The 22131-nt window shown below is 38.1% G+C and overlaps 1 protein-coding gene across 8 annotated transcripts in view; it reads right to left on the bottom strand.

Annotated features, from left to right (window-relative positions):
* The window catches only part of TASP1 (taspase 1), a 259013-nt gene that overhangs the window by 145757 nt on the left and 91125 nt on the right, over window positions 1-22131 (bottom strand). For all 8 annotated transcript variants that reach the window (XR_008654458.2, XM_055265078.2, XM_055265079.2 and 5 more), the window contains one exon: window positions 328-447. Coding sequence is in view for 7 of the 8 variants with exons in the window: in XM_055265078.2 (XP_055121053.1) it covers window positions 328-447 (120 nt within the window). In the remaining variant the exon portion in view is untranslated. The remainder of the gene's footprint in view (window positions 1-327; window positions 448-22131) is intronic.

Genomic DNA, 22131 nt, shown 5'->3' with positions numbered 1-22131 from the left:
AGAGTGACATTTACAGAGAGAAAATGGAAACTGGCACACATTTACTAAATGTCTACTAAATACCCAGGCCCAGTGCCCAGCCTGCTGAAAGCAGCAAAACTAGGATCAATGATTGTAAAGATGAGAAACAAACCAATTACTATGAGACAGGTTTTCTTAAAAAGAATTTTAAAAAGGTATTTGGTTGATGATTTATACTACATGTTAAAAAACAATGATATTCATTTTTTTCTAAAGAAAAAATGTTCCCACTGGTTAAAAAATTGTGAGCTAAAGCTTCCATGCTTTACTTTGAAAGGCTAGTTTAAAAAACCCATAATTACTTACCTGCCCAACTCTCCCCGGATGTTTCAAGGCCAAGCCTCCACTGGAGACAGCAGCAGCAACATTCCCTTCGTGGTCCACAACCACAGCGCCTACCGTGTCCAAAGTGCCTGAGTCATTTTCCTGCAGAGCAAAAGTGGCACAAGTATTCACTAGGCATGGCGTGGGACAATCTGATATGACTACATAGCACTTTTCCATACAATCATGACAGAACAAAATCTAAACTAATTCCTAAGTGGAACATTGAGCAATCTCCTAAAATTACCTATTATCAAGTTGCCATTTAAATCCTATTTAAGTCAAAATGTATTTTCTACCGAGAAATCCCAAACAAAAGGTATCCTGTTGCTTTTCTCTAATAATAAGGCTATAGTGTCTTTTTAATGGAGGAAATGTCACAATTTAATGTAAATTACAGTATACAGCAGTATCTCTTCATTCTCAAGAATTAAGTTCATGTTTGAGAATGTGTAGAGGAAAACATCTGTGGCATAAATGAGCTAATAATAAATACTCTTGTTAGTATTTAAGTATTATATACAAACATCTAATAGAAATACATTCCACACAATAAATTAAGAAAATGGCATTTTCAATCTTAAAGTATACCACACTATCATTTTTCTCTTAGAGTTCCTTGTTTGTGAGAAACTTTATGGCAAGCTCCCTTCTCTCCTATAACAGTAACATGCTTGCCAATTGTATGGCAGAAAAGTGTATGTTCTTGGAAGGTATCTTTGTGTTTTGATATTTTGTCCCAGGTCCCACATGTTTAAGGCACATAGTGACATTTAGTGACTGTAAGCAGCTGTCTCCTACCTCCAAAGTTTCTGGGTCACCTGTGCAAGAGAGACAAACACTATACTACTGGATAGAAACGATGATTAAGGGAGGCAAGAAAAAAATTCATGGAAACAGAAGTCTCATATATTAAAAAGGGGGGTTAAGGTAGGTTTTTAGGTTAATAGTAGTCATGGTAGTGTTCTTACGCTAGGGCATTGGTTTTCAAACCTTGCCCCACAACCCTAGACCCCACCCTTACCCCCACCACCAGTACGCATGTAAGAGCCAGGCCCAACGCAGGTTTCAACATGAACAGCTCCCCATCCTGTGTGATTTATTGCTCACATTACTGAGCAGGACTTGGTTGGTACTGAGAGATCCCTAAGAAGCAAAACCACACACTAAAGCAATCACCAGAAAAGTCAATGAGCTCCCGGGCCCATCTCCGAAGTTCAGCAACATTGAAGAGTTTCTAAATAGTGGAAGCAGAATTCAAACAAGAGATTTTTCCCTAAAGCAAACTGGAAAAATCAGAAGTAGAGTGTGCCACAACAAAATTTTACATTAAGTCTGTTAGGAAAAGGTACTTACATCTAGAATTTATATTTCTTGCTCTAAATTCTAACTTCCCTTAAATATACTGATATACTATGACAGTACTTAGTTTGATAGGAAATGTTGAACTGGCTAAAATGAATGCTATATTCCTAATCCCTCTTTTAACCACAGCTGGGGAAAGTCTAGCCAATGGATCCACATGGTCATATCTCAGAATGACATAGTTCTGCTCAAGGCATGTGCCCTTCAAGAATACTTCCTAGCCTGAATTCCCTGAGGAAAGGTTTGATCCACTCCATATCACACTGAATGCAACAGACACTCAGGACATATTTATTTTTTAATTAGGATGCAGGATGTCTGTATCCCTGGTGTTACAAAACATGCCCAATAGTGAGTAACGTGCAATGCCATCCCAATGTCAGGGCCAGTTTTCTACCTCCGTTTAGCAAGATTTGACTTCATGCAAATCCAGATGCTGCCGCTATCTTTGGGAAGACTTAACAATAACCAGACTTGCTCATTCAGGTTGGACAACGCAAAGTCTATGTTCTCTGGTAGGTAAGATTAAGAACAGCAGTACAGAAATGCATTAAAACATTTTATTCCAGAAAAGATGGATAATCTTAAAAGAGAAACATACTTTTAAGAGGAACATTTGTTTTATAATGCTAATAAATAATTTCTAAATCTTTACATCCTTGCAATCTCAGGTAGAGAGGTGTTAGTTCCCCAGATGCCAAGTTTGATGCCTCCTTTAGGAAGGCTTCTCAAATTTCAATGTGCACACAAATCATCAGGAGAATTTGTTTAAATGCAGATTCTGATGGAGCAATCTGGGAACTATCCAAGACTGTACATCTAACAATATTCCACATTATGCTGATGGTCTAACAGCATCCCACCACAGGTGATCATTATCCACCAAATACCTGCCCCGTTCATTCTGAAGCAAACTATTTATAGGCACAAATCTGCTGAAGGAGAAACTTAAACTACCTAAGGCTAACATTATGCCAGTATAAAAGATTTAAGTTCTATCTTGATCAACTGTCAACTGACAGCATATCACCACTATTATACTACATGGATTTGGTATGTATATTTTAAAATACTGATCTTACACTTTGAATAGCAAACAAATCTCATACAAATAAACAAACTGTAAAATAACTTTCCTCAACAATAACAATAGAAAAGTCAAGAAAGGGTATTCTTTTAAGATTATTTTTGGAAATATTGAGTTCTTATTGAGAGACATATCCCAGTACTTTTTGCCCTTATTCTTTGTTATAAAATTCTGGAAATTTTTACACACTTTTTTCCCTAGCCCAAGTAAGGCATAATGTAAAGTGACTGTCTTCATCAGTCCTACCAGATAAGGATGATTGCTTCTGGTAAATAATCAAATTGTGACTTTCATCCTATTTCACTGTCTAACTTTTGAGGGGGGGTTATGTCTCTTTTTTACATGTTAGTTATTTTAATTAATAAAGATTATATATATTTATGGTATATAGCATGATGTTTTGATATAGGCATAGATTGTAGAATGGCAGAAATCAAGCTAATTAACATATACATTACCTCACATAATCATTTATTTCTGGCGAGAATGCTTACAATCTACTCTCTTAAGGGTATTTTTCATTAGCTCTTTTTTATAAACTGCAACTGCTGATACTACCCATGCATTCTGTAAAACAGAATTTTATAGAGCGGATAAGTAATGTATATACAATGCTATGCATTATCTGTAAAGCAATTTTCCTAGCATTTCAATCAGGATATTGTGAACCATGAGAACTGTTATGCCTAACCAAACTCCTGTAGAAAGATACAAAAACTGATGTCAGTATAACTGGATTATACATACATGGATTTACTGTAACTTGGTTTTCAAAAATGAAAAATCATGCAAATAATAAAGAATCCTGTTCCAAATTAAGCTAAATATTCCTAAGAGCCTGTAACACCTAAAAAAAAATCAGAATTACTTCATAAATATTCAAGAATTAGTTCATAGGCTTCACATACTGCAAAGCAAATTTAAGGATGATGAAGTAATATTTAAGCATTTTTATGAAGTGCAGATAAATTAGGTGAAAGACAAACATTGGTATTTTGGCCATAATAATTTCACAGAGCTCGTTTGTACAGGAATGAAATCTTAGAAAGGTTAAAAAACATACAATGACTCTTACTATATAGAGCTACTATTACACTCTTACACTCTATAAATACTTAAAAATATATGCACTACACGGATACACATATACCTATTGTCCTTGACTAAAACATGCTATTTGTATTACTTTTTTGATAAAACTGTAACTAAAAAGCAACTGTATAAAACTATAGTCCTCTTCAAAATAAGCATGTATATAAAGTTAGCATAGAGGTTACATGTGTTAAAGAAAACACTGAAATAAAACTTTCTTGAAGTAACCAATAAATAAGCAGTCCCTGTTTTCTCTGCTCCAAATTAGAGATGGTTATTATACAGTTATTATGAGAATTAAAGTAACACATGTAAACTACTTTAAAATGAATAAATCCCTTAATACAAAGTTAAGGCACTTCCCACCAGAAAATTAAGCTTCTAATCTGCACTCTCTGAAATCTGCCAAGAGACACCATCTACCAGTCTTTTTTTTTTTTTTTTTTTTTTTTTTTGAGACAGAATTTTGCTCTTGTTGCCCAGGCTGGAGTGCAATGGCATGATCTTGGCTCACGGCAACCTCCACCTCCTAGGTTCGAGCGATTCTCCTGCCTCAGCTTCCCGAGTAGGGGGATTACAGGCACCCACCACCACACCCAGCTAATTTTTTTGTATTTTTAGTATAGACAGAGTTTCACTATGTTAGCCAGGCTGGTCTTGAACTCCTGACCTCAGGCTATCCACCTGCCTTGGCCTCCCAAAGTGCTGGGATTACAGGCGTGAGCCACCAGGCCCAGCCCCATCTACCAGTCTTTTATCTTATTAACTCAGTCTTTCTTCTGTCCAGAATTACTCAAATATCAAGTAGCTAAAATATAAGAATAAATCTTAAATGTATAAGTGCATTCTAAAATAGGTCTATTATGGTATTATCTTAATATAATGATAAAGACAGAAATGCATTCTTTGAAAACATACCAAGCCCTCCTCATATACCTCTGTCAGGTTTGAGAGCAGCATTATAACTGGCATGAGCTTCCACTTGAGAAATGCAGATGACTTATACCCTAACATGACAGTACAACAATGCCATCATAAAGCTTTCACATCTCTGAGTATCCTAAACATAGAGAGATGGCTCCAGCTACAGGACATCTAGACCTAGCTCTGTATCTCTCATAAATCAGCCATCCAACAGCAGGGCCACTGTGGGCTACGGTTTATCAACTATATGTAAACAAAGTATAATTTAGCTAGGCCAGGCTGGGTGGCTCACGCCTGTAATCCCAGCACTTTGGGACGCCAAGGTGGGTGGATCTCCTGAGGTCAGGAGTTCAAGACTAGCCTGGCCAACATGGTGAAACCCTGTCTCTACTACAAATACAAAAAAAAAAAAAAAATAGCTGGGCATGGTGGTGTGCACCTGTAGTCCCAGCTACTCAGAGGCTGGGATGGGAGAATCACTTGAACCCAGGAGGTGGAGGTTGCAGTGAGCCGAGATCACGCCACTGCACTCCAGCCTGGGTGACACAGTGAGACTCTGTCTCAAAAATAATAATAATTTAGCTCGAATTATCTATTCTCACCTATGTGGACTGCATGAAACCAGCAAAAATCTGAACATAGGAACACTCAATGATATTATCTTCCCTCTTTAGAAAATCATCTTCTGATGCCCAATACTATTAATGATGTTTCTTATAAACTATAGTCAACACGTCTATTCTTAATCTTTTATTTTCTTTAATAGGTATGAATTAAATGGCTTTGCAACACTATACAAATTGGTACCAAATATACTTATAGAGCAAGAGGAAAAAAATATATACCCCATAAAAATCTTCAACAGAGTGGTCAACATAGCAGACCCTGTCTCTACAAAAAATAAAAAAACCAGCCAGGCATGGTGGCACACACCTGTAGTCTGTGCTACTCAGGAGGCTGAGGCTGGAAGATCCCCTGTGCCCAGGAATGCAAGGCTACAGTGAGCAATCGTCACACCATGCACTCCAGCAAGGGAAACAGAGTAAGACACTATCTCTAAACAAGCAAAAAAAACAATAAAATCTTTATACTATTTATTTCCTAAATCACTTGACAAAAATTAACAGAAGCATTTTCAGGTTAAAATAAAAATAAAGTGTTTGAACCATGCTTTTAAGGGGATTTAACATATCTGGGTTAGAGCAATTAAATTCATACTATAAAAAAGATTACTTAAAAATTCCAAACCCTCAAAGATAGCAAAGGATGATGTTTTCTAACTGGTAGAATTCCTACACAATGTTCTGGGGTTTGCAACATTAAAGGTGGAAAAGGCAACAGTTTTCATCTTAGTTTTTAAGATACTCTTTTAAATAATGAACTGCAAGCTTTTCTCTTTAAAATGGAACAGCTTGAAGGGCCTCAGAGTGCATGTTGAATGAGTGTGTGTAACTGATGGTAGAGATCACACGAACATACTCATGGCTTAAATTATCACAGCTAAACAGTAAATACCATCACAAAAGTAGTTTTATGCAGCTTTAAATCATTTCTATTCTCACTCATATGCAGTTTAATTAATATCATTTAACTTATACCCATAGCGAACCACTGGTTAAAGATTGAGAACCTAGGATATACTGAACTTGAAATAAAAATTACAGCAAGTTCCTTAAGATGACATTAAGTAGGTCGTTAAACTGCATTCATCCTATCAAAATACTTACAGAACACATCTCAAGGACTTCAAATATTAAATATCGGGGGGTGGAGCCAAGATGGCCGAATAGGAACAGCTCCGGTCTACAGCTCCCAGTGTGAGCGACGCAGAAGACAGGTGATTTCTGCATTTCGATCTGAGGTACCGGGTTCATCTCACTAGGGCGTGACAGACAGTAGGCGCAGGACAGCAGGTGCAGCGCACCGTGTGCAACCCGAAGCAGGGCGAGGCATTGCCTCACTGGGGAAGCGCAAGGGGTCAGGGAGTTCCCTTTCCAAGTCAAAGAAAGGGGTGACAGATGGCACCTGGAAAATCAGGTCACTCCCACCCTAATACTGCGCTTTTCCGACGGGCTTAAAAAATGGCACACCAGGAGATTATATCCCGCATCTGGCTCAGAGGGTCCTACACCCACGGAGTCTCAGTGATCGCTAGCACAGCAGTCTCAGATTAAACTGCAAGGCAGCAGCGAGGCTGGGGGAGGCGCACCCGCCATTGCCCAGGCTTGATTAGGTAAACAAAGCAGCCAGGAAGCTTGAACTGGGTGGAGCCCACCACAGCTCAAGGAGGCCTGCCGGCCTCTGTAGGCTCCACCTCTGGGGGCAGGGCACAGACAAATAAAAAGACAGCAGTAACCTCTACATACTTAAACGTCCCTGTCTGACAGCTTTGAAGAGAGTAGTGGTTCTCCCAGCACGCAGCTGGAGATCTAAAAACGGACAGACTGCCTCCTAAAGTGGGTCCCTGACTGCCGAGCAGCCTAACTGGCAGGCACCCCCCAGTAGGGACAGACTGACACCTCACTCAGCCGGGTACTCCTCTGAGACAAAACTTCCAGAGGAACAATCAGGCAGCAGCATTTGCAGTTCACGAAAATCCGGTGTTCTGCAGCCACCACTGCTGACACCCAGCCAAACAGGGTCTGGAGTAGACCTCTAGCAAACTCCAACAGAACTGCAGCTGAGGGTCCTGTCTGTTAGAAGGAAAACTAACAAACAGAAAGGACATCCACACCAAAAACCCATCTGTACATCACCATCATCAAAGACCAAAAGTAGATAAAACCACAAAGATGGGGAGAAAACAGAGCAGAAAAACTGGAAACTCTAAAAAGCAGAGCGCCTCTCCTCCTCCAAAGGAAAGCAGTTCCTCACCAGCAACAGAACAAAGCTGGATGGAGAATGACTTTGACGAGTTGAGAGAAGAAGGCTTCAGACGATCAAACTACTCCGAGCTACAGGAGGAAATTCAAGCGAAAGACAAAGAAGTTAAAAACTTTGAAAAAGAATTAGACGACTGTGTAACTAGAATAACAAATACAGAGAAGTGCTTAAAGGAGCTGATGGAGCTGAAAGCCAAGGCTTGAGAACTACGCGAAGAATGCAGAAGCCTCAGGAGCCGATGCGATCAACTGGAAGAAAGGGTATCAGTGATGGAAGATGAAATGAATGAAATGAAGCGAGAAGGGAAGTCTAGAGAAAAAAGAATAAAAAGAAACGAACAAAGCCTCCAAGAAATATGGGACTATGTGAAAAGACCAAATCTACGTCTGATTGGTGTACCTGAAAGTGACAGGGAGAATGGAACCAAGTTGGAAAGCACTCTGCAGGATATTACCCAGGAGAACTTCCCCAATCTAGCAAGGCAGGCCAACATTCAGATTCAGGAAATACAGAGAATGCCACAAAGATACTCCTCAAGAAGAGCAACTCCAAGACACATAATTGTCAGATTCAACCAAAGTTGAAATGAAGGAAAAAACATTGAGAGCAGCCAGACAGAAAGATCGGGTTACCCACAAAGGGAAGCCCATCAGACTAACAGCGGATCTCTCGGCAGAAACTCTACAAGCCAGAAGAGAGTAGGGGCCAATACTCAACATACTTAAAGAATTTTCAACCGAGAATTTCATATCCAGCCAAACTAAGCTTCACAAGCGAAGGAGAAATAAAATACTTTACAGATAAGCAAATGCTGAGAGATTTTGTCACCACCAGGCCTGCCCTAAAAGAGCTCCTGAAGGAAGCACTAAACATGGAAAGGAACAACCGATACCAGCCACTGCAAAATCATGCCAAATTGTAAAGACCATTGAGGCTAGGAAGAAACTGCATCAACTAACAAGCAAAATAACCAGCTAACATCATAATGACAGGATCAAATTCACACATAACAATATTAACTTTAAATGTAAATGGGCTAAATGCTCCAACTAAAAGACACAGACTGGCAAACTGGATAAAGAGTCAAGACCCATCAGTGTGCTGTATTCAGGAAACCCATCTCATATGCAGAGACACACAAAGACTCAAAATAAAAGGATGGAGGAAGATCTACCAAGCAAATGGAAAAAAAAAAAAGGCAGGGGTTGCAATTCTAGTCTCTGATAAAACAGACTTTAAACCAACAAAGATCAAAAGAGACAAAGAAGGCCATTACATAATGGTAAAGGGATCAATTCAACAAGAAGAGCTAACTATCCTAAATATATATGCACCCAATACTGGAGCACCCAGATTCATAAAGCAAGTCCTGAGTGACCTACAAAGAGACTTAGACTCCCACACAATAATAATGGGAGACTTTAACATCCCACTGTCAACATTAGACAGATCAATGAGACAGAAAGTTAACAAGGATACCCAGGAATTGAACTCAGCTCTGCACAAAGTGGACCTAATAGACATCTACAGAACTCTGCACCCCAGATCAACAGAATATACATTTTTTTCAGCACCACACCACACCTATTCCAAAATTGACCACATAGTTGGAAGTAAAGCTCTCCTCAGCAAATGGAAAAGAACAGAAATTATAACAAACTATCTCTCAGACCACAGTGCAATCAAACTAGAACTCAGGATTAAGAAACTCACTCAAAACCACTCAACTACATGGAAACTGAACAACCTGCTCCTGAATGACTGCTGGGTACATAACGAAATGAAGGCAGAAATAAAAATGTTCTTTGAAACCAACGAGAACAAAGACACAACATACCAGAATCTCTGGGACACATTCAAAGCAGTGTGTAGAGGGAAATTTATAGCACTAAATGCCCACAGGAGAAAGCAGGAAAGACCCAAAATTGACACCTTAACATCACAATTAAAAGAACTAGAAAAGCAAGAGCAAACACATTCAAAAGCTAGCAGAAGGCAAGAAATAACTAAAATCAGAGCAGAACTGAAGGAAATAGAGACACAAAAAACCCTTCAAAAAATTAACGAATCCAGGAGCTGGTTTTTTGAAAGATCAACAAAATTGATAGACCCCTAGCAAGACTAATAAAGAAGAAAAGAGAAAAGAATCAAATAGATGCAATAAAAAATGATAAAGGGGATATCACCACCAATCCCACAGAAATACAAACTACCATCTGAGAATACTACAAACACCTCTAAGCAAATAAACTAGAAAATCTAGAAGAAATGGATAAATTCCTTGACACGTATACCCTCTCAAGACTAAACCAGGAAGAAGTTGAATCTCTGAATAGACCAGTAACAGACTCCGAAATTGTGGCAATAATCAATAGCTTACCAACCAAAAAGAGTCCAGGACCAGATGGATTCATAGCCGAATTCTACCAGAGGTACAAGGAGGAACTGATACCATTCCTTCTGAAACTATTCCAATCAATAGAAAAAGAGGGAATCCTCCCTAACTCATTTTATGAGGCCAGCATCATCCTGATACCAAAGCCGGGCAGAGACACAACCAAAAAAGAGAATTTTAGACCAATATCCTTGATGAACATTGATGCAAAAATCCTCAATAAAATACTGGCAAACCAAATCCAGCAGTGTATCAAAAAGCTTATCCACCATGATCAAGTGGGCTTCATCCCTGGGATGCAAGACTGGTTCAACATATGCAAATCAATAAATGTAATCCAGCATATAAACAGAACCAAAGACAAAAACCACATGATTATCTCAATAGATGCAGAAAAGGCCTTTGACAAAATTCAACGACCTTCATGCTAAAAACTCTCAATAAATTAGGTATTGAAGGGACGTATCTCAAAATAATAAGAGCTATCTATGACGAACCCACAGCCAATATCATACTGAAAGGGCAAAAACTGGAAGCATTCCCTTTGAAAACTGGCATAATACAGGGATGCCCTCTCCCACCACTCCTATTCAACATAGTGTTGGAAGTTCTGGCCAGGGCAATTAGGCAGGAGAAGGAAATAAAGGGTATTCAATTAGGAAAAGAGGAAGTCAAATTGTCCCTGTTTGCAGATGACATGATTGTATACCTAGAAAACCCCATTGTCTCAGCCCAAAATCTCCTTAAGCTGATAAGCAACTTCAGCAAAGTCTCAGGATACAAAATCAATGTATAAAAATTACAAGCATTCTTATACACCAATAACAGACCAACAGAGAGCCAAATCATGAGTGAACTATCATTCACAATTGCTTCAAAGAGAATAAAATACTTAGGAATCCAACTTACAAGGGATGTGAAGGACCTCTTCAAGGAGAACTACAAACCACTGCTCAATGAAATAAAAGAGGATACAAACAAATGGAAGAACATTCCATGCTCACGGGTTGGAAGAATCAGTATCGTGAAAATGGCCATACTGCCCAAGGTAATTTACAGATTCAATGCCATCCCCATCAAGCTACCAATGACTTTCTTCACAGAATTGGAAAAAACTACTTTAAAGTTCATATGGAACCAAAAAAGAGCCCGCATCGCCAAGTCCATCCTAAGCCAAAAGAACAAAGCTGGAGACATCACGCTACCTGACTTCAAACTATACTACAAGGCTACAGTAACCAAAACAGCATGGTACTAGTACCACAACAGAGACATAGATCAATGGAAGAGAACAGAGCCCTCAGAAATAATGCCGCATATCTACAACTATCTGATCTTTGACACACCTGACAAAAACAAGCAATGGGGAAAGGATTCCCTATTTAATAAATGGTGCTGGGAAAACTGGCTAGCCATATTTAGAATGCTGAAACTGGATCCCTTCCTTACACCTTACACAAAAATTAATTCAAGATGGATTAAAGACTTAAATGTTAGACCTAAAACCATAAAAACCCTAGAAGAAAACCTAGGCAATACCATTCAGGACATAGGCATGGGTAAGGACTTCATGTCTAAAATACCAAAAGCAATGGCAACAAAAGCCAAAATTGACAAATGGGATCTAATTATACTAAAGAGCTTCTGCACAGCAAAAGAAACTACCATCGGAGTGAACAGGCAACCTACAGAATGGGAGAAAATTTTCGCAACCTACTCATCTGACAAAGGGCTAATATCCAGAATCTACAATGAACTCAAACAAATTTACAAGAAAAAAACAAACAACCCCATCAAAAAGTGGGCAAAGGACATGAACAGACACTTCTCAAAAGAAGACATTTATGCAGCCAAAACACACATGAAAAAATGCTCATCATCACTGGCCATCAGAGAAATGCAAATCAAAACCACAGTGAGATACCATCTCACACCAGTTAGAATGGCCATCATTAAAAAGTCAGGAAACAACAGGTGCTGGAGAGGATGTGGAGAAATAGGAACACTTTTACACTGTTGGTGGGACTGTAAACTAGTTCAACCATTGTGGAAGTCACTGTGGCGATTCCTCAGGGATCTAGAACTAGAAATCCCATTTGACCCAGCCATCCCATTACTGGGTATATACCCAAAGGATTATAAATCATGCTGCTATAAAGATACATGCACACGTATGTTTACTGCAGCACTATTCACAATAGTAAAGACTTGGAACCAACCCAAATGTCCAACAACGATAGACTGGATTAAGAAAATGTGGCACATATACACCATGGAATACTATGCAGCCATAAAAAAGGATGAGTTCATGTCCCTTGTAGGGACATGGATGAAACTGGAAATCATCATTCTCAGTAAACTATCGCAAGGACAAAAAACCAAACACCGCATGTTCTCACTCATAGGTGGGAATTGAACAATGAGAACACATGGACACAGGAAGGGGAACATTACACTCTGGGGATTGTTGTGGGGTTGGGGGTGGGGGGAGGGATAGCATTAGGAGATACACCTAATGCTAATTAACGAGTTAATAGGTGCAGCACACCAACATGGCACATGGATACATATGTAACAAACCTGCACACGTGATCCAAACTCAGCTTATCTAAAGCAGTTTTCTATTACCTCACATTTCTATTTCATATTTAGATCTTCCCTAATGTACCATTTTGCACATCACTCTTAAATGAGTTTGTTCCCAAAAGCACATCCTTTAACAACTGCCATGAAATATTTGGCTGGTCCCCATAATAACCAAACCGAAATCCACACCCATTTCTCATAATATGGGAGTAATCCTTATTTCTGGAAGTTTTGCGTGCCCTTTAGTCTATTGTTCAAAACAAACTTCTAAGACTAAAACCATCGAACATTAAGCCTCTCACTTTATCTGTAAAAAAATTATATTTCTTGATATTCGTCCCATATTCCTATATTCAGTGTTTCCTTTTTGAAAAAATTCTTTACTGCCCTCCCATCCTATGAGGTCATTTGGTACTGGCTCACACTTTTCTCATTTTTTACTAATTCAGTTCTGTTTTACTCCAAACTTTCCTGATTTCCTGAAAGTGAGAACAAGCAATGCCCATACTACACTTTAGATCTAACTTTGTTTTTCCCACTGGAGAGCTGGTCATCCTTCACTGTAATCAGTCACCACTCTCTCAGAAATATATTCAAGAGAGAAGAAGAGAACCAAGATTATTTCGTAGTTTTACTTCATAGAGGCATGTGTACCACATAGTATTAATACTTAAAAGACAAAAACAACTCAACATGCTACTAACATGCTGACTAATAGGATATGAATTCATTACTGGGCAGATTTAAAAATACAAAGCTAGACAAGCTAAGACCTTGCTAATTATTAATAAATAGCAAGGAAATCTCCTTTATAAATGCAAGCAACCTTTTCCAATTTAGTTGTCCAATTTGGCTCTTTCCAAAAACACCTGGCTATGGTCTGGACCTCTAGTCTTTCTTTCATTTTAGGGCACATATTTATCTTCTCTGGATAAAATTACACTTTCCCTTTTAAATAGGAGAGCTCTGCCAGCCTTTAAACTGAGTCTTAAAGCAGTGGGGAATAACAGATAAAGGACTGGAAGGTAACATGGACAATCTGGATTCTATTCCTGTCAATGAAACACCGTAACAATTGGGATGGGCCACTTAACTTGGATTTAAATTCAACCCTTTCCAGACTGTAGAACCATATTTAACACTGACTTAATACAGTAATAAGTTACTTTACTTAACATGAGATTTTTTAAGTACAGCATATCTACGCATATCACCAAATGGCCATATAATTATGAATATACCCACAAAAATAGAAACTGTTATTCAAAATCACAAATACATAACAATTAAAGATAAGCATATTGAAAAGCAAAAAGAAAGAAATAGTACCTATATACTCTTTATCCTTTTGTTCCTCAATAGATCTTATTAGAAAGTAAAGATAAAGAATTGAGTAGGAAAGGAGTTAAGTATATTCTAGGATATAAAATATAACCTAAATTATGATAGTGCCATATCCTAGAAAATCGAATGTCATTCAAGTTAATCTCAGTCATGTTTTCAGAGACTCTAAATACCCAAAGCCTGTGTTTAGTTCAAATAGCCACAAGGATGGGCCATTCATACATATTTCAAAATATCCCCCTCATTTGATCAGAAGTACGATTATACAAATAAAAGTAGCATGACATCCGGGGGGACTCTAGCTATGGTCATAATTCCTCTATGGCCTATTTTACTTTGCTAAATTCTGCAGAGAGTTTAACTTTATCAACTGACATTCCCCCACCAGGAATTACAAGCTGCCAAAACCAGCGTTTGGTTTGACTAGCAAAGTGTAGTTTGGTGTTACACATTTTTTTTTAAATACCTTACAACGGAACACGCATGGCCAGTCAGCCCCACTCTCTTCTACTTGTCTACCTCTCTAGACCTGTCTCACACATTTAGGCTGCCTACCTGCCTGGCACCCTTGGCATCTGAGTTTGAAACCACTGTCCTGCAGAAAACCTGCGGTGCAACCAAACTCATCCATTTGCAGGCCTCTGAACCCAGGACTTTTATCTTTCTTTCTACCCAGACATATAAGTCTGACCCTTTATCCAACATCCAGCTTAAATTCCTCCAATTCCATTAAGGCTGCCATGTGAAACTTAGCAGAGCTTAGAGTGATTTCTCCATCCAGTTAATTCCTGTGGCTCTCACTGACGATTTTGTTCTTCTAACACATACCAAATGGCATGATTTCTTTTTATTGTTTAATTCCTTCGGATCAAATACATAATGGGCAGGGACTAGGTGCCATATCCTCTATTCATTCTCTAAGATCTATTTAAAAGCCTGTACATAAATAGTATTCAATAAATGTTTGTTGGTGATAACGTTGAGGCCATAGGTTAAAAAAAAAAAAGGACTGGAAAAGAAAAATTAAAGACTGCAAGAAGGCATGACTTCTGGTGGAAAAAAACACCAATCAAAGCCCATGCACTTCTCCAAATGACTAGCTGGTAGTTCCTCAAGCTACACAAACTGATGAAGCAGTGAAAATAGAGTACTGCCTGTTTCTTGGGCTAATAATCCAAAAAGGATATTTTACAAACCTCAACACTTCTTCACAGAAAAGACGACAATGCTTACAAAATAAAAATGCTCTTAGCACAGCCAAAAAAAGGCACAATCACAAGCTTCATAAACTCGCCTGAGCTCACGAGGTAATCCTTATTTCCATTCTGTAAGTCCCCTAGCCCCCCTGGAAAATCACACATCCAAAATAAACATGTGCTACCAAATGGATAGGAATTCTTGCTGTGATGAGGCTCCATTCTTTTTCTTGGCGGTGTGGGGAAGACATGGTCTAGAAGTTCATTTGTAAACAGGCAGTTTTACCTGCGTTAACAGGAAAGGCACTTGGTCAAGTTTCTCTAGATGAGCACGCCCCCTTGTGGGCACTTCCTGACTCACCTCTTTGGAATGGCCAGTGGAGATTGTGGGCTGTTTCAAGCTATTATTTTTCAACATTCCATTTCCCTCCCTTACTTACATATTATCTTACATCTCTATAATGTTGAGTGAGCATAATAATATTATTTGGCAATACTTCAGATAACCTATCCCTTTTCTTTATTTCCCCAAATACAAGCTTATTGTTAAAACAAGCATAGTTTTTAGACTAATGCATGTTTGAAGCCCTTAAATAATAGATTTTAAACCTACTGAAAGACTGCAAAATTTAATATTAAGAGGAAATACCATTATATGGGTTTTCTCTTTCAAAATTAATATTCAAATCATCAGCTGTAGATGCTTAAATTAGTAATGTCAACTGAGTAAAGGCACTATTTCTAGGGACTGTGATAAGGATAAAGTAACAAAATGCTCATGCTTTTATGGACACACACAAACAAAATAACCAAATACACCAACCTCAAAATGGCAAATGTGTAAAGCAGATAATTCAATTCAATTAACATTTGTTAAGTACCTATCATCTGTGCCAACTAGAAGAAAGAAATTTGATCTGCATGGTATTGGAGCTAGCTCATAAAGGAAGAGTTGAATTAGAATTTTCAGGAAGCAAAGTAGCTAATATTCCATTATGAATTATTGCTTATCCCATTAAGGGAAGGAATATGAACAAAAACTTAGATTTGAGAACTCTCAGCAAATAAAACTGAAAAGAGAAATATATTTGGTGAGAAAAAAGGATAATTCCAGAAGGAAGATAATGGAAAAGTAGCTTGTAGCTAGGTTTCAAGAGGGTTTATAAAATTCAGCTTAAAAGTTTGGGTTTTAACCCACAGAGAGTAAAGATTCTATTAAAGTTTCTTCCAGGAGAGAGACAAAACCAATGCAGGTGTTTTTAAGGAAATGTATCTTCCCAAAGCACACAGAATTAAAACGGAATGGAGCAGGACTAGAGGCAAAGAAGCCAGGCATGAAGATACTGCAACAGTCCAGCCACTGAGGGTGAAAAGACAAAGGCTTACTGCTAGTAAATCTACTAAAAAGAAACAAGAAAAAAAAAAAAGTAGTGCATGTATTCATTAAATGTTTATTGAGCATTTATTATATGTCAAGCTGAGAAACCATGGTAAATAAGACATACAATAACTGTCCTCCTGGAACCTCATTCTACTGGAAGATAAAGACATCAAATAACCACACTAATAAGGACAGAGAGACAATTGGAGTAGAACAATAGCTTAAAGAGAGAGAAGAAGGAAGGAGACAGGCAACATTCCCTGGATCTGGAATCACAGGTGTGAAGACCTTGGCACAGGAAGAATCTTGACAATGTGACCCAGAGTGACATGGCTAAAGATTGGAAAGACAGCCAGCCATGTCTGCTCCCATAGGGTCCTGGGGGCTCTGGTGGGGAGCCTATACTTTATTCTTAAGAGCAGCTGGAAGTGAATTAAGGGTTCAAGCAAGAGCATGACAAAATCAAACTGTACTTTTAGAAAACTCCAAGAATGCTGGGCAGAGAAATGACTGAAAGGGCAAGGCAGTTGTGGGCAGATAGGCAGGAAGCTAGTGCAATCATCCAGGAGAGTGAGTGGAGCATGATTCTAAACATGCTGAGTTAGACTGTGATGGGTCAAACAAGTGAAAATGTGTAACAGGCAGGAGAAAACAGGCAACTGGAACAGGTTGGGACATAAAAAAGGAAATGGAAAAATACATAGAGATTCATCCATTCAAACAAACCTTCATTAAATAGCTGCTAATGTGTCAGGTGCTCTGCTGGGCAGGGGAACATAAAGAGCAAGGAGCCTGACTTGAGAGAATTGGCTGCCTGGTGAAGGCTTGACTGTGAACAATGAAAGTGACCCTGAGGCAAACCCTGGAAGCAAAGAGGAAGAGCTGCAACTCCAAGAAGGGAGTTCTAGACTACCTGGAGGAAAGCTAAATGAGTGATGCTGGGCATGAAGTCATTAACTGAATTCAATCATATGATCCCAGTTCATCTAAAATGTTCCATGTTTGTTTAAGCAATGGGTGCTTTTCTAAGCCCACTGTGACATATTAGGAAGAACAAGCAATGATCTCAAATACCGGCCCAATAGCTTACCCATTCCTGCAGATTATGATTCGGTATGTTTAGAGCAGAGCCTAAGAATCTGCAGTTTTAAAAGTCCCCAGATGAATCTAATGATCAGCCAGGTTTAGGATCCACTAGAATAAAGAATTCCTTAATAAGAGAATCAAGGAAGTTTGGACATACTCCATGTTGACAATGAATATGTAATAAGAGTATTACCAAGCTAAAAAAGACCATGGTAATTACCTAGTTCAACGAGACTTTACTGCTGAGGAAACTAAAGTCTAGAGAGGTTCCATGTTTGCCCCAAGTCTCTGGACTGGCTTATGGTAGACCTAGACACAACTCTTAACCCTTTATACACCGTCTCTCACCTTACCCTATTCCCTCCACTCCTCAAGTAATTCCAGCCTCAAGTCTTGCATTTCAAATAGTTCCTGGGACCTGACTATGCATTTAAAATATTCTAAGCTGATTAGAGAAGAGACAGCTGAACCAAGCCTTTAAAAAGTTACAGATAGTTTTCCATCAACCTAATTAAGCACTGGTTCTTTCTTGTCTTGTGATCTTAAAATACCCTTGTAATGGGTGTGTGTGTGTGTGTGTGTGTATGGGTGTGTGTGTGTGTACACACACATTTGGTTTTTTTAATGCACTCATTTATTCTGCTGTCTTATTAGCTATACATGTGTCAGCATCACCATGTCTATGATAGGGCAAATCAGGTCACTGGTGTATGGTGATATCATATGATATCACATGGAGAGATATTTAAACTTGGAATCTGATGTTCTTAACACCAGCATCTAAGCCAATTCCCAGATATGAAGGCTTCTATCTGTAGTCCCAGTGAGATTCCATTCACTGGAGATATTTCCTATTAGGAAAGCTACAAGGTGGTGACTTGATATTATACACAAGATCAGCTGGGACTATTCCAATGATAACGTTAAGAAATGTTCCTTTTTTCCCTCTCCATTGATTCCGTTAAATACTAGATATTTTAAGTCTCTACAGAGCTATTAAATACTCAAAATTTAGGAAGAATTTACAAGGCTGACAATATCTGATGTCAACTTATAACAAATATTCTGACAAATCACAGGTTACTTCCATTACAAAATAAAAACAGTAGTTAAGATTTCTTAACATTGCCTTCTTGCCTCAATTTCATCTTACTTATAACAACATAGATTTAAGGTATAGCTTGGTGTGGATTTAAGGAAGACTGGGAAGAAACTCAATCTACTAGGTATTGAATCTTTATATGCTAAGTTAGAAGCTTTTCCTAAATCAGGAATACACACACACACACACACACACACACACACACTGCAATTGTCCAGTCATCAAAGGTCGAAAGTTTTAGACTCAAATATTGATGATTGGCATAAAGTACTATAAGCCATAAACATTTAGAAAATCCTCATTAAGTTATACTGAAAACAAATGCCAATCATCAGGCTTTATAACCTAAATAAATGTATGGGATGGGGGTGATCCAATAAGACATTAATTAAGTTACTGACCTATCTAATGATTTACATGTAAAATCCGTAGGCTCATCCAGTAATCAAGATAGTCTTATGTGAGGCAAATGTAATTTTCGTATACTACCTACAACTAAAAAATAATAATTTCAAATACAAGACAATCATTTCACAGAATGAGTTTTCGGTTTTATTTTTAAAAAATACATGAAGTGTATCTCTTTATGTAAAAGATAAGTCAAAGAAGTTTCCTACTTCAGTTTACTCATATATTCATAAACTAATCAACTTCTTGAGCAATATGACAAAACTCCAGACCATGCAAAGTCAATTTCTAGAGAAGACTAATTACTCCTTTCCCTGCACTCTTAATACTCTAAGAGTCCCTTCCAGTCATATCCAGGGCTGGCTGTTTGAAACTTATATTTATGGAATCTAGATTATGCCATGCATTCACTCAGTTTGTTTTTCTAATGTGAGGGTCTCCTCTTCTGGCAAGCACAGACAAGTACAAATGGAACGATCTGAGGAAAACATGTTGTTTTTTGTGCATCTATTTTCTTTGATCTTAGCCTACCTCTCACCCAAAAACTACAATGATTTAGTATGATACAGTTAAGCGTTTACATAATAATTTCAAGATGGTGGATAAAAGGGAAAAATGTTACCCACAATATACTTCAAAAGAATAGAATATATTTATATGAAGGGTACAAAGCAAGGCCCAACATTTCCTTTCTGAAACATGTGGCCAATTTGATGTCCCTATGTGGTGGCTAAAGAACACAAAATTAAAAGTTGTAGCATCTCTTTAGAGTGGTTTTGAACATACAACATTGTATGAAAGCACCAAAAGCATTGCAAAATTATCTGAACTTCTTTATTAAAAATCAAAGAATGAAAGATATTCATTCACACAATGGAAAATGTCTGATTAACTTTCATTTCACTATCCCATGTAAGTACTGTTTTACCTAAACACCAATGAAATTAATTAAAACCTTAAATTACTTTGTAAAAGTCATGGGAGGAGGCAAATAATTATGTACATTCAACTGTAAAATCTGTTATTAAAGAAAAAGAGATGGAAACTATTTCAACAATATGCTTGTGAAAAATGAAGAGAAAGGAAAAAAAAGGCTTGAAACATCAAAAATGTTGAGATCAAACAATACCCCCAACCTCTTTTAATACTCTAAGAGTCCCTTCCAGTCATATCCAGGGCTGGCTGTTTGAAACTGATATTTATGAAATCTAGATTATGCCATGCATTCAGTCAGTTTGTTTTCCCAATATGAGGGTCTCCTCTTTTAGCAAGTAACTCTCAGTCATGTAGCAACCCAGTCAGTTCTGTAGCATAAGCCAAGTACAGCAATTGGCCAATGAGTTAATGAGTTAAACACTTCATTCCAAAAGTAAGGTTTCCTCTTCCAAATAGGATAAAGATTAGTAAACAATACAACTAACTACTTTTTTGTGTGTCAAAACAAAGCAAACAATACATTTAAAACAGGTAATCACTTCATCACATACACCACACGAACTTACTGATAAGTATTCCAACAATGAGAGGCCATGGCAATTTTCTAAGGGGAGATCCAGATGTCCATTTGCAGAAATTATGGAAGATACAGGAACATGCTGAACTGTACTGTGTGTATACAATGAGCAAAACTCAGATTGAAGGAAACATCACAGGACAAACAGTCCAGGTTATTTGACAGAAAAATAGTCCTTGCTTTGCCTAATAAATATAAATTTCAATTACCAGAGTTTATTTAAATCACAACAGTCCCTCGACAACATGGTTCAAATTTCAGTTACCATGGTATATTAACTCTGAGTAACTGCATGAAATATAAACTCCCCCGCCACCTCCTTGGTTCACAAACCACTGCAAACATCAGTGATGCACATCATGATCAGTGACCAATCATGACATTCTTTGAAAGTCTGTCAGTGATGTGTCACTGTGCATAGACAGCAGGTGGAAACGTTGCCTCTTTGTCTCTAAGTGATGAATTTGCAGAACAAAGTGAAGGAAAAACAAAAACAAAAACAAAAAAAGTGATAATGCTGGAAATGAAATTCAAATGAAAGATAAATGAAGCTATACGAGAAATAAGTGACCACGGGCATGTCTGACACTGCTGCCATTAAGGCTCTAGATATACAGACAGAGGAACTTAGTAAAGAGGATCTTATCAAGGAGTGGAGTTGGGACAAAAAGGATGAAGATGTCCCAGAGGAAGTGACATTGGCAAAAATTTCACACTAAAGGAAGACTGGCAGCTATGTGGTGACACTGAAAGAGCAAAGGGTAGAATGTTGAAAGCTGATCCAAAATTAGAAAGGAGTATGAAAATTCACCAACACATAGAAAAGATGTTCGTGTGATATCATAAGTTACATGCTGAGGAGGCAAGCACTGTTCAAATTACAAATTTTTATCCTAAATAAAACACTGTTAATGCTTCTAAATGCTTTAGTGTACTAAGTAAATATTGGTTTTACTTTTTTCTGTTTCCATACACATTTATAACCAACAGTGAAAGAGTTTTCTGGGTTTTTCTTTCTGTTTTTCTTTTTTCCTCTTTTTGAGACAGAGTCTCACTCTGTTGCCCAGACTGGAGTGCAGTAGCATGATCATGGCTCACTGTAACCTCAAACTCCTGAGCTCAAGCTATCCTCCCACCTCAGCATCCTGAGTAATGGGGACTACAGGTGCATGCCACCATGCCCAGCTAGTTTTTCTTTTGTATTTACATATAGAGAGACAGGGTCTTGCTATGTTATCCAGGCTGGTCTCAAAACTCCTAGCCTCAAGTGATCCTCTTGCCTCAGCCTCCCAAAGCACTGGGATGACAGCTGTGAGCCACTGTTCTCCACCAAGAGTTTTTAACGCTTTGACAAAAATATTTAAAGGTCATGGAACAAGCTAAATGTACGCCATTAAGATCACTCTGCATGGTTTCACCTTCCG

The sequence above is a fragment of the Symphalangus syndactylus genome, chromosome 24 (assembly GCF_028878055.3).
Source record: "Symphalangus syndactylus isolate Jambi chromosome 24, NHGRI_mSymSyn1-v2.1_pri, whole genome shotgun sequence".
Lineage (NCBI taxonomy): Eukaryota > Metazoa > Chordata > Mammalia > Primates > Hylobatidae > Symphalangus > Symphalangus syndactylus.
Note: the sequence above shows the minus strand (reverse complement) of the source record. Positions and strands in the feature narration are given on the sequence as shown.